Raw genomic sequence first — 12,500 nt, forward strand, 5'->3', positions numbered from 1 at the left:
GATAACTCGCAGTCATGGCAAATCATTATGAAATTGGGATGTGTGTTAGGCCTTCAGCCTTCCATAAGGGGGTTTAGGAGGCAAAACCCTGATTTACTGTGAATATGCATCAGTAAAACATATATACACCCACATAATGCAATGTATGTATATCTTTCTCTTTTCTCTTGCCTTCTTTCTGGATTGGTGATTTTTGCAGTTGTTGTTTTCACAATTTGACATGTCATTTATTTTTTTTTTTTTTGTGTGTGTGTCCAGTTGCATACTTCAGAATTAGAAGATGGACAGGAGTGGAACCGGATCAATTTCATGTCCATTACTGAGCAAACTGATGTGGACGATTTCCTAGCAACAGCTGAGTTGGCAGGTACTGAATTTCAGGTAAGTTTATGGAATGTGCTTTTTTTTTAATCCTTAGGGAACTGATGATATTAGTTTCTTTCTTTCTTTCTCTCCATAAAGTTTGCAATTCTCTGTTCTGTGTTATAAAGGTTACAAAATATTGTGACAAACCAAATTCCAGGTATGTAATCAATTGAAATGAGGGTGTTTTATATATCTTAGGAGAATTTCTGCCCAAGAATGCACCACATCAGAATAAAATCTTAAACTTTTTTGTAAATGATTATTTAAATTATATTAACTTGAATGTCATTCAGAATATGGAGATGTATAGCGTGCGCCAAACTTTTTTTAGGCCATTGATTCCCTCATGCAATCCTTAATCATCTCTCATGGGTTCCAAACCATGTGAAATTGACGAACAACAAAATATTATCAGTAATAGCTTTCTTTATATAAATTATGTTTATTTGCCCTTATTCATCAATACAAACCATACATCAGTCAATTGTAATTTTGACTGATTTTATTATATTACAATTTCATTTCCAAAAGAAATGACAGTTTTTGAAGAAGGAAATTCAGAGTTGATCCTGGCATTTATCAACCATTTTTTGTCTCCAAGGCATTTATTTACTCATGGTTGATCCCTCAACCCTGACTGATGGTTATCAACCACTATGGAGACCTTTGGCTTTTAAATGAATCACTTCCATATCCAGATGCATCTGAAGATAATAATTGTTTTAATGCATTTTTTGTGTTAGGTACATAGTTTTTGGGTAGCCATCTTAATTTGGTATTCTTTTCAACTTACTTCCACAGGCTGAAAAGCTCAATATAAAGTTTGTGCCTCCAAGTTCAAAGTCAGGAATGTTAACTGAGGCAGAAAAAAAGAAAATCAGAGAAGCTCAAGACGCAAATAAGATGCATCTGAGAATCCCCAGAAGGTCAGTGCAAGGTCAATGAAGGTGTGAATGAACCTGTCATCAAAATTACTCAGAGATTGTACTTATTGTTGTTGAAGTTATCCATACTAAATTTTGTATATGTGTTTTTACATTTGCAGACCACATTGGAACATAATGACAACTCCAGAAGAATTGGCTCAAGCAGAACGTGACAGTTTCCTAGAATGGAGGAGGAGTTTGGTGCAACTTCAAGAGGTGGAGGGGCTTACCCTTACTCCTTTTGAGAAGAATCTGGAGTTTTGGAGACAATTATGGAGAGTTATTGAGAGGAGGTATGTCAATATGAGATTATATTCAGATGTATATGAACCATGTTTGTTTACTTCAATTTTTTGCTAACATGGAAAACAAGTTTCCTTTTTTTCAGATTTCTATATTTTATATTATTTTTTCCAATTCCAGTGATGTTGTAGTGCAGATCGTTGATGCTCGTAATCCATTACTTTTCCGCTGTGAGGATCTGGAAACTTACGTTAAAGAAGTGTCAAAAGAAAAAGATAACCTATTGTTGGTTAATAAGGCTGATTTTTTGACCAAAGCACAGAGAGAAACCTGGGCAAAGTATTTTAGAGAAAACAATATTAAAGCAGCATTCTTCTCAGCACTTAGCAGCCAAGAGCTAGATGAAATACAAGAGGAGGAAGAAGATGACAATGATGAAAGATTACTTCAAGATGATGAAGAAGAATCAGATGAAGATGATGGAAATGGATTAGGTCAAGATCAAGAGGAATTAGACTCAGTGGAGCATAAAAAAAATACACATGACTCCAACATTGAGGAGTGTAGAAGGGATCTTGAGGATCTTTCTGTGAAACTGAAGGCAGAGGAATGCTCATCTTCAAAATCTGTGGACAATGCAGTGGAACCAGTTGAAGATAAAATTGCATCCAGTTCTTGCGCCATAGACACTGACTTTGTTACATCAGATCATTTGTTCAGCCGGACTGAATTGATTGAGATGTTTAGAACAATTCATACAAAGAAGAGAGTGTCAGAAAAAGCAGTTACCATTGGTCTTGTAGGATACCCCAATGTAGGAAAAAGTTCAACTATAAATTGTCTCCTGCTAGAAAAGAAAGTTTCTGTTTCAGCCACACCAGGAAAAACAAAACACTTTCAGGTATATGTATATATATGTCTATGAATTCCTGTATGTTTATCAAAAGAATTCAGTCCTCTGTTCTCTTTTGTAATACATATTTATTGCATAAACTGAAGATTGATATCTTTTCAATTCATGTAACTCATTCTCATGCACTACGAATGGCTTCAGTTTTTCATAATCCTTTACTCTTATCCTCATGCAGTAAGATTGTAGTGGAGGGGCTAGTATTTAAGTAAGATAGTTTAATAAGAGTTTATAAAAGAATATATCTCTATTAAATTCTTTGCATATAAAGTCAGTGCTATACTATGTAGAAACTAGTCTTAAGAGAGAAGAATACTGTTTCATTTGTGATAAAATTACTTTGTTAAGATATTTATGGCCTGCTGTAAGATTTGCATATTACCAACATTAAATATATTCACATGTTCAAGCTGCTAAATGCCATATGCACATCATTTAAAAACTGTTATTTTTTAGAGGAAACATGAATCTGATTACTCTTCATCTTGGATATGAGTTTCAACACCTTTGATCATGTAATTCTCAGATATCATCTTTTCTTCTTTTCTTTTTCCCTTTTCAGACACTTTACCTGACAGACAACATCATCCTTTGCGACTGTCCAGGACTAGTGTTCCCAGGATTTGTGAGCACCAAGCAGGAAATGATAATCTCAGGAATTTTACCTATTGATCAGGTTAGTGAATTTTGCATTTCTGGGATCATGTTTTTGAGAATAATCAGTATTGGTGTAAGATGTGAATGCTTGATAATGTTTAGAAAAGGGGAATTGCCATGGTGATTGCTTAATGTTTAAGTGCTTTTCCTCTACATTTTAAGTTGTTTATTTGGTTCCATTTACTTTTAATATTTCCTGTCACTTCATTTATTACTATTATGTATTATGTGATATAGGTAAATCATCCTCTCTGCAGAGAGAACCTCCCCTAAAGCAGATAATATTAATTTTGTGCTTTTGAAACAGATGAGAGACGAAGTCCCTCCAGTTAATCTTGTTGCAAGTCGCATCCCACGAAGTGTAATTGAAAATATCTATCACATCACTCTGCCCTCACCAAAAGAGGGGGAAGATCCTGACCGCCCACCTACGTGTGAAGAACTTCTGAACACTTATGGGTGTAAGTATAGAACATTAATCTTTCAGAGTTCCTTAATTTTGCAAAAGAAAGTAGGAATTCAGTTTAAAAAAGATAATAATCTGCCAAAAGGACAATTTACTTATATTCCTTGTATATTTAACATAGTATTAAGTCCATTGTTACCTTGGGATAAACATTAAAAATAAGGTACCAATTGAAATTATTTTGGCATGATTAGCATCTTTACAAGCATATAAAAGCATCTGTTGATTGCATTTCACATCATCCATATTTAACCCTCATCTCATAAGCTTTTGATCCTCAATATTACATATATCAATATTTACCTCTTAGGATTCTTAGCGTAGAACAGACATGCCAGTTTTTTCAGTAGCTTAAGAGTTACTTGTCAACCAATGTGATTATGGTTCTTTTTAGTATTCTGTAATTTACCTACTTTAATCTCCAGTTATGCGTGGATTCATGACCAAGCATGGCCGCCCTGATAATCCACGCACAGCCCGAGTTGTTCTTAAGGACTACATGAATGGCAAGCTTCTGTATGCTCATGCTCCACCTAATGTCTCACAGGAGGAGTACCACAAGCACACACTTACAAAGGTGTGGATCCCAGGGTCACCTTACAGTCCTTGCAGTTTAAGTTGTTGCCTAAAATAAAAATAGATCTGACAAACTATTGCATCTGTAATGCAGTCATCAACCTTGTTTATTTTGGTATGTTTTGTCTCTCTGTATGTCACATCAAATCACCCATAATTATGGTTAGTACAGTATGCAAGGAAAGTGATCGTTTATGTTTCAAATATTTGAAAAGTCTCAATGAAACCAATTTTAATTGTACGTATTTCGTATTTGAATTGTACTTTTTTTTCATTTCTTCTATTGACCTATGTCGTACAACAGAATTTTTTACCCCAGACTTGCTTTGCAGGATTTACCTAAAATAAATTTCTATTTGTTGTTCATACAGGTTCATAAATCAGGACCAAGTAAGCCAACCCCACAACAGCTAAAAAATATGGTGAGTAATGTTAATAGGCATTGTTTGCAGTTATGACCATTTAAAAAAATCATGGTTACAAATGCTTTATTAATGAAATGTAGATTTTGTAAATTTGATATGGTTATCAATTAGAAATGTGGCTATGAACAGTAACTGTGATTTGCTTATGTTTGTAGAATTCTTCAAATGAGATTTTTTCTTTTCAGCCCTACCAAGCCAGATCAGAGGTGGTAGACCAGAAATTCTTTGAAAAACAGGTTGCCTCTTTTCATATTAAAGATACAGCCAGAAGAAGTGGTGCACAACCAGCAGTGAGGTAGGTTGTAGTCCACAGTAGGTAAATGCTGCTGTTGTTAATGTTAATATTAAGATTTTTTTTTTTTTTTTTTTTTTTTTTTTTTTTTTTTTTTGTGCTGTTATGTATTTGATATTTTTGAAGAAAAACTTGCCAGGACACAAACATCCATTTTGTTTAAAAAAAAATGGTTATATAATTGTATTGAATATTTTATTTTGTAATTGACATAACATCTAAAAAAAAAAATGAATTGAGTACTTATAATGTTAGTCATACTGGATTTAAAGTGAAAGTTGGTAAAGGAATTTAGCTTGCTTTCCTTTTCTCACTTTTCTGTACACTCAGATTTCATCCTCTCTCTTCTCTTTTCTTTTTTGTTGTTGTTTTTTCTCTCTATCTCTCTCTTTCTCTCTCCCCTCCATTCCCATTTCCCTCTCACTTCTGGTCTCCAAGTCTCCTAGCACGAGTAACAATTTTCAAAAATACAATGTAGGGAGAAAAAATGCACTGGTTATTGCTTCATTGACATTCCAGAATTTTCAGTTTTGTATAGATATTTTTATCCTCAAGTCCTCATATTTATGTCTGCTTCTTTGTTTTTATTAGAATTGCAGGTAATGATGGCCCTAAAACCAAGAGGCAAAAGAATTTCAAGAAGAAAGAAAAACTACGTCGACGATACGCACATCTGGATGAATAAGAAAGTCTTCTTGATCTCTTTCTCAATCCCTCTCTCTCTCTCTCTTGGTGAATGTGGCGTGTGCCTGCATGAGTATGTGTCTGTATGCATGTTTTTTTGTTTATGTATATGCTTGTGTGTGTCTGTCATGCAGCTTCATGCTATAGGATATTCTGTGAAATCTTTCTACATATATATGCATATATATTTTTATGTAGACGAAACAGCATCGTTGAGAAATATCTTGTTTCTTTGTTGTAAAGTTCAAGATCTTAATTGTCATGTATCAAGAAAGATATGAGAATGGCAGCAAAAGATAATGGTAAAAAGGAAGGAAAAACTATCTTTTGCCATGGTGGTTGTTATTCATTTCAATAATTTTGAAGGTACGTTTGCCTCCTGATGCTTTACCACATCTGTAGACATATAACTTTTAAAAAATCAGTGGTCTCTTCTCTGCAGGCATAGTGACTTGACTGGTTGAAACTTTTATCTTGTTGTCATGTTGACAATTATTCAGCTGCAAACAAGCAGATCGAAAAATTGAAAGATAATTTATGAATGTCATAGTCACTAAAGCTTATGTCTAGAAATTATTGCTGTTCTTGCCTTCGTAATTTTCTTATAAATGTTGGAGAAGGATATTTATGTACAAGAATGCAAATAAACATTGTCAAGACTTTTATCTTTTTTATGAAACAGCCTTTTAGTCCCCCTTTTTTTAAGATTCATTACATCTTGACTTTTTTTCATGTTAATTACAAGATTTTGCAGGGCATATTCTATCACTGTAGCCAGCTCATGATTTTTTGGAGGGGTAATTCCTTAAAAATGGCCTCGTATTTCATTCCTTCATGTTAATTATTAGCTACATATTCTAATAAGAAACAAAATAGGAAGAATATCAATAATAAAACCATATTTTATATTTCCTTTTTATTTTCCATCATAACAGGGACACATTACCAAATACTTTCACACTATACATATATACATTTCTAAACTGAAACAGCAAAAATATTCATGTAACCCTATCAGTGCTTGGAATAACAGGTCTGGTTGGTCCCTCTCCACTTAGTGTAAATTTCATGACAGGTGTGTCTGGGATTTTGGCCTTGTACTCCTTCACTGGCGGGAGTGGTCGGATCTTTCTGCCATTGTAGCCAGTCTTCCTTTGCCATAGACCAGATGCTGGACGTCTGCCTAACCAGCGCCTTCTCTGTGCTGATCCCACATGCTTATTCCCATGGTCTATGTTTGACAACCGGCCTGGAATTTAGATGGTTTCTAAAAATAAATGACTAGAGAAACACTCGAGCATACACACCCTCATTCATTTATGTTTTCAATTCCAAAGTAGCTTATGCAAAGCAATTGTGAATATCTACAGGTAAAAAACAGCAAATTGGGTGTGCAAGTCCACATACCAACAGTAGCCATACACTCAGGATCAAGTGCAACTTCTCGCTTTGAGGGCAACTGTAAGATCACCTTGTTACTAAGTTTCCTCATGAGCAGTCCACCTGTACCTGCTGCTTTCACCATCCTGAAAGGATATTCATACAATTCATATATCTTAAATTATGTGAATCCTATGAAGATAGCATGCATTAATAAAAAAAGTTCAAGCCTAACTTACCGAGCCCCATCACCAGGAAAGACTTCCACGCTATTTACAACTGTCCCCATAGGTAATGCTCCTACAGGATATGCATCGCCTTCCTTTGGTCTCACTGGAATAAAAAAAAATCTTTAATGGAAGTTCAAAGCTTGAATCTTACAATATAATTACTTTATTGTACAAGAATTAAGACCTATCATAAATATATCTGTATGACATAGGCAATGTTTAGCAAAGATCAAAATTTTATGAATCAGATATAGTCTTGCATGATCAGTAATAGGAAAAATACCAGAAGGGAAATTATTAAGTGATGTGATTCTAGCAATTAAATACATTTAAGGAAATGTATTTGAGGGACTCTAAGGGCAGAAAATACAAACAAAACTGCCTAAAATCCCAGGCACTTACCTGGGATACGTGGTATGTAAGATGACGTTTTAATAAGGTCTCCAACCTTCATATTCTCAGTTGCAAGGATGTACCTGATATCAAAAGAATCTTGAAATATTTGAAGTGTAATGTTAACTGCCAATTCATGATGTAAATCAGGCATTAGAATGATCCATAATAGATGCTAAAAGAACATCTTGTGTAATATTATCTTGTTTCAAATAATATGCACATTTTAGTTCATTTATTTTCTGGTATTCTCTGACAGGGAATACTTCAATTAGAAGACTCACTAATGATTGCAAGTCAAACATGGCAGCCTCAAAAGATTTGATTACATGACATGTTATAATTCAATAAATATAAGTGGAACTGCTATGACATTGCACTGGCTTCAGAATGCTTACATGGTATGATCAAATTTCAGTTTGAAGATATCAAATATTACAAACCCAAGCTTATTAGACATGTTTTACCTAAGATTGTCACCACTGCCAACAAGAGCAATGCGAGATGAACGATTTGGGTCGTAGAGAATCAGAATAACTCTTTCTTCTAAAAAAGTTCCATCTTTGGGGCCAGTCCTGAACCAATCAATCCACCTATAATTCCGCTTTGCTCCTCCTCCAAGTGTTCCCACTATGATACGTCCTGTGATACACCATTAGTTTGCACACATTAAAGATCAACTTCACAAAAAAAAAATACCAATTAATTGACATATCCTTCGTATTGTTGAGGTTTCCCTATTGTCATTCACTACTTACAAAAATATATATATCATAAACACCACATTACAAGAGAAATAAGCATAGCAGATCATAAGAATCCAAAATTACCTGTTTCAGGGTGACGCCCAGCTAACTTTGTGGTTTTCAGAGGCTTGACAGTATATTGCCCATCTTCAGGATAATGCACTTTGAACCTGTAGTTCTTTCTGTCACCAGGAGCAGGTCGATCAACATAATGTATATTTAGTTTCCTTACCTGTCAACATACCAAAAGAAGGACATTATTAAAAATCTGGCTCTATATAAATAAACACTATATAGAGACTACAAGCCAATTTAATTTACTATTGTTTAAGTTTTTGATAATGATATCTAATAACAACAATTCCCTTAGACATAAAAAATATAACATTTAATTCTTATTTCTAGCCAGTTTTTCTTGTTCAGCTGCAGCTCATATAGCCTGAAAGAATTTAAGAGTATAAAAATTAATGGAAATCATAAGTGAACTGAATATAAATGAAAATGTAATGAAATTAGGTAACAGTCCTACTTGTGCAGCTGGCATCACTAATGTGTATCATTTGGAGTAAGAAGTATGAAAAGTATAGACAATATGTAATACTAATGATTTTAAAATTAGAAAACATTAGTTAACAAACTTACAAGGCTACATCAAATTTTTATCTGGGCAAAGCAAATTAAATTTCAAATATAAACATTGAAAAATGGCAACAAAACTAAAAACACATACAGAAAAAGAGAAAATATTGTAAAGGGGAGGCATGGAGCCACACACCCACAAGAATTACCACTCAAGTAAACCTAATGCACTTATTTTGGGCAAATTGATGGCAGTGAAGCATCCAAATCCAATGGGTTAAAGGTATACATGACACCCACAACTACCTTCAAAGTGGAACCTTTTTTTTATTGTATGCTGTTGGTTAACCCGTAGCCAACAGGTGGCATGTACATACATGCCATGACTGTTGTGTACCGAAAAACGGATAGCATCGTATCATGCCCATTCCCGCACCATTGGCTCGTCGGACGGAGTTTGTTTTTCTACGATAGTAGCGGCTTCATTTATATGGTAAATATTTTAGGCAATGGTACCTATAATGAAGGTAATCCTTCAAAATTATAATACTTTTCTTAAATTATAGCAAAATAAAGCTTTTAGGTGCCAAATGTCACTCGCAAATTATCAATTGAGCCAGGCGCAAACAGGGGAAATTGCCAATGTACGCCAACAATCCCGTTATTACAACCACTTGCCAAACATTTTTACCCGTCAGCACTGGGTTAATCATTGTGTTACGGACACACTAAGTTGAGGTTAATTGAATATGATATTCATATAGAGGTAAAAAAGTTGCTGCTGTAGGTACAAGAAAAAATCTGGAGACACTAATGATAATGCCAAAAATTACGGTAAAAGATAGCAGCAAACGTCACTCTCAGCCAAATTCCACTCAGTGCTCCTAAGTTTTAGCTCTATCTTGCCGTGGATACGACGACACAAGGTGAGGACAATGTTTATCTGATGGTGTTGGGGGGTGGGGTAGAGCCCCCATCAATTCTCCTCTCGGGCAGTGCCCAGTCATGGTAACATTGGACTGACAAATAAATTTTGACATAGAGTTGGGGACTTAAATCCCTGACAAGTGTGTCCATACTGTCATGAATTACCATTTTGTGTTCTTTTCACTTCTATTGAGAATACCCAGTGATCTACAGTAAATAGTTTAAAATCATATATTCGACCAGATAGTGCTGGAAAGCACTAAAAATCCCTGTAACTCTTGTACTCTGACAAAAGCATGAAAGGTACCAAGGAAATCGAGGTTTAAAATATGGATAATATACAAAGAATCATTCTTTCTCCCCTTGTGCTCCCTCCATGGGGGACTGCAACCACCATGCCCTCCCTTGCTACCGAGGCCAAATTGTTAAAAATGGGGGGGCGGTATTATTTTGAAATATTTGGATAGAGGAGAGTGAGAGGACAACAAAACTGTCGTGGTCATTTATGTAAAGGTATTCTGTAAAATTGCCGGTTAATCTTTACAGTGCCGACACACTAACTTAAGGCAACTTTATGACATTCCACTGACATTTCTCTAAAGGAAAAAGTTTCAGGCGATGTCACGCCGAAAGGTACGGTCATTGCCGAATGTGTACCGAAAGAAAAATACTTCACAACTAACTTGTTCTAAAAGCGGGCCACAAGCTGGTGTGCCTCCTACAGAGGACTGAACTTGTCTCAGTGTCAGAGAAGCCATTCCCCTGCACAGCAGTCGCAATCCGTTTATGCTTGCCATCTTATCTTGGGCAGGTGAGGAATTCAGGGAGGCACAAGAAGTAAAAGAGCACGGAATTCCCTTCTCGGTGAGTAGTATGTTTACGTCCGAACCTCCATTACTTCCAAGGGCTACCTGTGTATATTTTATTTTTATATGTTTAGGATACTATAACTTTGTAGTATTGTGTATTTACTCTGTTTATATCATACCGCCGAATTTATATCACATTATACCGTATTATAGTGATAATGGTTAATATAGATATCTTTGCACACGTTGTGCACTTTGTTTTACAAAATGCATTTACTACGTTTTCTAATGGTTGGCTATACGTTAGAAGAGGTATTGTTAATACAAATACGTTACTCATTAGCAAATAGTCATATCTAGGCATGGGAAATTGGGAAATTCGTATTATATATATCCGCTGTTTGTTTGCTGTAGTTTATGTGAGAACAATCAAATGTATGATTAATTAGGAAATACTTTTACATGGATGAGCGGTAGGCCTTCAATTTGCAGAAGTTAAATTCGTCTTTTCATCTCCCCTTATATAACAACAGAAGGACTTCTGCGGTAGAGGAGTCTATATCTCGCAATCAGTTCTAGCTCTTTTATGTGCAACTGTCTCAGCTGCTACTAGTTTCTCAGATGAAAAAAAAACTATGCAACGAAAGTGTTTCGCTCTTTAAAAAAAAAAATAAAAAAAAAAATAAAAAACTGATATTCACCGTTTTTAATTTCTCCAAAACCTGAACCCCTTTCTCTGTAGGTAAAATAGTGTAGTTGCCCATGTGCACGCAGTTTATTGTCAGACTGTTCTTCAGTATGGTGCAATATTTAATACTGAAATTTAAATGATGGAAAACCTTTGCGGTCAAGTCAATGGACAGCCCCGACAATCACACACACACACATCGGGATTTATCACTTTTGTCTTCACAATATATATATATATATATATATATATATATATATATATATATATATATATATATATATATAGCATCATACATACAGCAATAAAATTAATGTCCCGCATCTCTATGAGGTAATCATAACACAATACAATGTGGTGTCATTTGGAATTAACACCTGCCACCCCTGTTGAAAAAAGGAACCATCGTAACAGATATCTTGACAAAATAAACGTGAAACTGTCTGGACAAAGTCAGAATGTTCTTTTCCTGTAGCTTTGTTCCAGTTTTGTAAGGGACTCGCTATAGGCAAGTGTAAAATGATAGTTTTAATCATTACTATCATTGCCCCCAAGATTCAAGTATAAGGCCTAGCACTGATAGACATTATGGGAGGGAGATATTTTGAATATTTAAACGCTTGAAAAATGAAATAAACATTTAATGCGATTTAAATATGAATTTCAAAACCACATTTCCCTCTCTGACTGGATGCCATCCCTCTCTCTATTTGGATGCCTAGGGTCACATCCCCTTTGGCTCCTCCCACGGCACGCCTCTGCATTCTTGACCAAATATTACTCCATGCAGTCGTGAAGAAGACTAGCAAGTTTCTCCCTTGAACATGCATTGCCTCAAATCACTCGAAATATGCAGTATATGCCAATGGTTCCCAAGATGCCTCCCATTGCATAATCAGTTGGCGAGACGCGGATCCGTTCTGAGTTATCTAGTGCAAAGCTATATGAAGAACGACTTGTGTAACCCAACTTCACTGCTATGACCAAAAACGCCGGTTTCGACATTTCAGCTTATCTTAAACAACCGATTTACAAATATGGATTATTGTGGATTTATTGATATCATTTTCTATGCAAAAGTCTTTAGGTCTTGAATTTTTTAAAAGATACCTGGTGTTATCGCAAGTTCTCGTTGCTAAAATATTCAGACTCCGAAAAAGGACGAGATTTGACGCGCTTATGAATGCTTGACAAAACCTCGCA

General features: G+C 35.2%; 2 protein-coding genes across 2 annotated transcripts in view; one reads left to right on the forward strand and one right to left on the reverse strand.

The window, feature by feature from the left end:
* Positions 1-6,207, forward strand: part of Ns3 (nucleostemin 3) — a 7,040-nt gene extending 833 nt beyond the window's left edge. Inside the window, exons 2-11 of the mRNA XM_027375699.2 lie at positions 259-381; positions 1,168-1,292; positions 1,412-1,585; positions 1,716-2,436; positions 3,008-3,121; positions 3,410-3,563; positions 3,994-4,145; positions 4,516-4,566; positions 4,755-4,864; positions 5,453-6,207. Coding sequence (XP_027231500.2) covers positions 259-381; positions 1,168-1,292; positions 1,412-1,585; positions 1,716-2,436; positions 3,008-3,121; positions 3,410-3,563; positions 3,994-4,145; positions 4,516-4,566; positions 4,755-4,864; positions 5,453-5,546 — 1,818 coding nt within the window. The 3' untranslated portion in view covers positions 5,547-6,207. The remainder of the gene's footprint in view (positions 1-258; positions 382-1,167; positions 1,293-1,411; positions 1,586-1,715; positions 2,437-3,007; positions 3,122-3,409; positions 3,564-3,993; positions 4,146-4,515; positions 4,567-4,754; positions 4,865-5,452) is intronic.
* Positions 6,208-6,446: 239 nt separating this feature from the next.
* mRpL2 (mitochondrial ribosomal protein L2) lies at positions 6,447-10,720 on the reverse strand. The gene is made up of 7 exons (XM_027375700.2): positions 10,484-10,720; positions 8,379-8,526; positions 8,016-8,190; positions 7,558-7,631; positions 7,165-7,258; positions 6,953-7,071; positions 6,447-6,794 (listed from the first exon to the last, which is right to left on the reverse strand). The coding sequence occupies exons 1-7, from the start codon at positions 10,595-10,597 to the stop codon at positions 6,547-6,549; spliced, it is 972 nt and encodes a 323-aa protein (XP_027231501.1). The 5' UTR covers positions 10,598-10,720; the 3' UTR covers positions 6,447-6,546.
* Between the last annotated feature and the right edge of the window lie 1,780 nt (positions 10,721-12,500).

This window comes from Penaeus vannamei, chromosome 4 (genome assembly GCF_042767895.1).
Source record: "Penaeus vannamei isolate JL-2024 chromosome 4, ASM4276789v1, whole genome shotgun sequence".
Lineage (NCBI taxonomy): Eukaryota > Metazoa > Arthropoda > Malacostraca > Decapoda > Penaeidae > Penaeus > Penaeus vannamei.

Coding starts and splice junctions, on each gene's coding strand:
- mRpL2 (XM_027375700.2), bottom strand. CDS start 10,597: ATGGCAAGCATAAACGGATTGCGACTGCTGTGCAGGGGAATGGCTTCT. Junction 7,632..8,015: donor GGCAGTGGTGACAATCTTAG/GTAAAACATGTC, acceptor TTTTGATATCAG/GTACATCCTTGCAACTGAGA. Junction 6,795..6,952: donor TGAGTGTATGGCTACTGTTG/GTATGTGGACTT, acceptor TCTAAATTCCAG/GCCGGTTGTCAAACATAGAC.